Raw genomic sequence first — 2,192 nt, 5'->3', positions numbered from 1 at the left:
GAAGAAAAGTTACTCGGGGTCAAAGGTCACAAAAACGGGGGTTTCGCGATTTTCAGCACAACGGAAATTTATCATAAAATTAATTTGACAATTGTATATAGATAATTATCTATATAAAATGTCTAAATACTTTTTGTCCTAAGAGCCACCATTTCCGAGATATAACGATTCAAAAAGTTGGAAGAGTTGTGATCGGCATAATATGTATAAGTACAACAAAGGTGGCGTGGAAACGTGCGCATATTATGACGATTACAACTCTTCCAACTTTTTGAATCGTTATATCTCGGAAATGGTGGCTCTTAGGACAAAAAGTATTTAGACATTTTATATAGATAATTATCTGATATACAATTTTTGTCTAAATTAATTTTATGATAAACTTTCCGTTGTGCTGAAAATCGCGAAAAACCCCGTTTTTGTGATCTTTGACCCCGAGTAACTTTTCTTCCAGGTACCGGATCGATGAGGACTTTTTAGATTTCACTTATGATGGTGTTTTGAACAATCATACCAATTTTCAGCTCGGTGGGAATTTTTGTAACTTCACTCCTATTTTACAACGCTTTTATCAACTTGCAATGTTGTATGTCCAGACCACCATACTATAAATATAGCAAAGGTATTTATGACAAACCTAGTCTAGATATCAACCTCGTCGTAGCTATCATATCAAAGACATACAATTTTTCACTGCAAGTTGAACTACGAGGGTCGTATGAAAACTACCCGGCCTTGAATAGAATAAAACGATTTTTTTAACGAAATTCAATTTATTTTTCAACATAATCTCCTTTTAGCTCGATACACTTAAGCAAACGTTTTTCCCATGTTTTGATCCCTTCCGAATAATAGGTTTTCTCCAACCCTTCAAAATAAGCATTTGTTGCTGCAATTTCTTCATCATTTGAGCTAAATTTTTTCCCGCCGACCCATTTTTTAAGATTAGGAAAGAGGAAAAAGTCACAGGGGGCCAAATCTGGAGAATACGGTGGATGAGGAAGCATTTGGTAGCCTAATTCATTGAATTTAGACATGGCTACGACACATGTGTGTACACGAGCATTGTCTTGATGAAAAAGAACTTTTTTTTCAACAAATGTGGACGTTTTTCCTTCAAAGCCTTGTCAAAATCACCCAATATTTTGCAGTAGTATTCGCCATTAATTGCTTTTCCTTTTTGTAGGTAATCAATATGTATAACCCCACGCGCATCCCAAAATACTGTGGCCATAACCTTGTTTGCTGATAATATCGCCTTTGCCTTCTTTGGAGCTGGTTCACCACGACGAGTCCACTGTTTTGACTGTTCTTTGGTCTCTGGTGTGGAGTGATGAATCCACGTTTCATCGACAGTTACAAATCGACGCCAAAACTCCTGGGGATTTGCGTTTAACATTGATAAACAATCATTTGAAATGGAAACACGTGTTTGTTTATGGTGTGTTGTGAGTAATCGCGGCACCCATCTTGCGGAAAGCTTTCTCATATCCAAATGATTTTGCAAAATGTTATTAACCCGTTCAATTGAAATGCCCACACTCTCACCAATCTCACGCACTTTCAATCTTCGATCACTCATTACCATATCACGGATTTTTTCTATCATTTCTGGTGTAGTGACCTCATTTGGACGACCTGAACGTTCCTCATCAAAAATGCTCGTACGGCCGCGTTTAAATTCAGCTACCCAATATTTTATAGTTGTTAATGACGGTCCAGAGTCTCCATAAACTTCGTTAAATTCCGATTTAATTTCGTCGTTTGTTTTCTTTTTCAAAAACAAATATTTTATCACTGCTCGATATTCAATTCTTTCCATGTTGACAAAAAGCACAAAAGTAACTCAATTCTAACACGTATAAAATTTGTTGTAAATGTCATATCGCTGAGAAATTTTGACACGTGTTATTTGAAGAGTTGTATTTTTTAGCAAAATATTTTTTTTAGTTCTAGCAGCGCCATCTCTATTCAAAATCGGGTAGTTTTCATACGACCCTCGTATTTTAGTATCTATTGCAAAATTTTATACAGACAAGACTAAAAACTATAAAATAAATTAAAAAAATAACTTTTTGATGTACCACGCTTTTATAAATGGACTAAAATTAGAAAATAATATTTCTCAGTCTCATAGAACTTGTCTTGATAACTTTTGATTTTGAAATTTTAGCAAAAGTCATTATAAACAA

General features: G+C 34.9%; 1 protein-coding gene across 1 annotated transcript; it reads right to left on the bottom strand.

Moving 5' to 3' along the window:
• Positions 1 to 1,039: 1,039 nt before the first annotated feature.
• Positions 1,040 to 1,998, bottom strand: LOC108371851 (histone-lysine N-methyltransferase SETMAR-like). The gene has a single exon (XM_017627457.1). The coding sequence runs from the start codon at positions 1,820 to 1,822 to the stop codon at positions 1,040 to 1,042; it is 783 nt and encodes a 260-aa protein (XP_017482946.1). The 5' UTR covers positions 1,823 to 1,998.
• Between the last annotated feature and the right edge of the window lie 194 nt (positions 1,999 to 2,192).

This window comes from Rhagoletis zephyria, unplaced genomic scaffold (genome assembly GCF_001687245.7).
Source record: "Rhagoletis zephyria isolate East Lansing unplaced genomic scaffold, Rhagoletis_zephyria_1.1 Rzeph_scaffold_05264, whole genome shotgun sequence".
Taxonomy (NCBI): Eukaryota; Metazoa; Arthropoda; class Insecta; order Diptera; family Tephritidae; genus Rhagoletis; species Rhagoletis zephyria.
The sequence above is the reverse complement of the archived record's forward strand: the minus strand, read 5'-3'. Positions and strand labels throughout refer to the sequence as shown.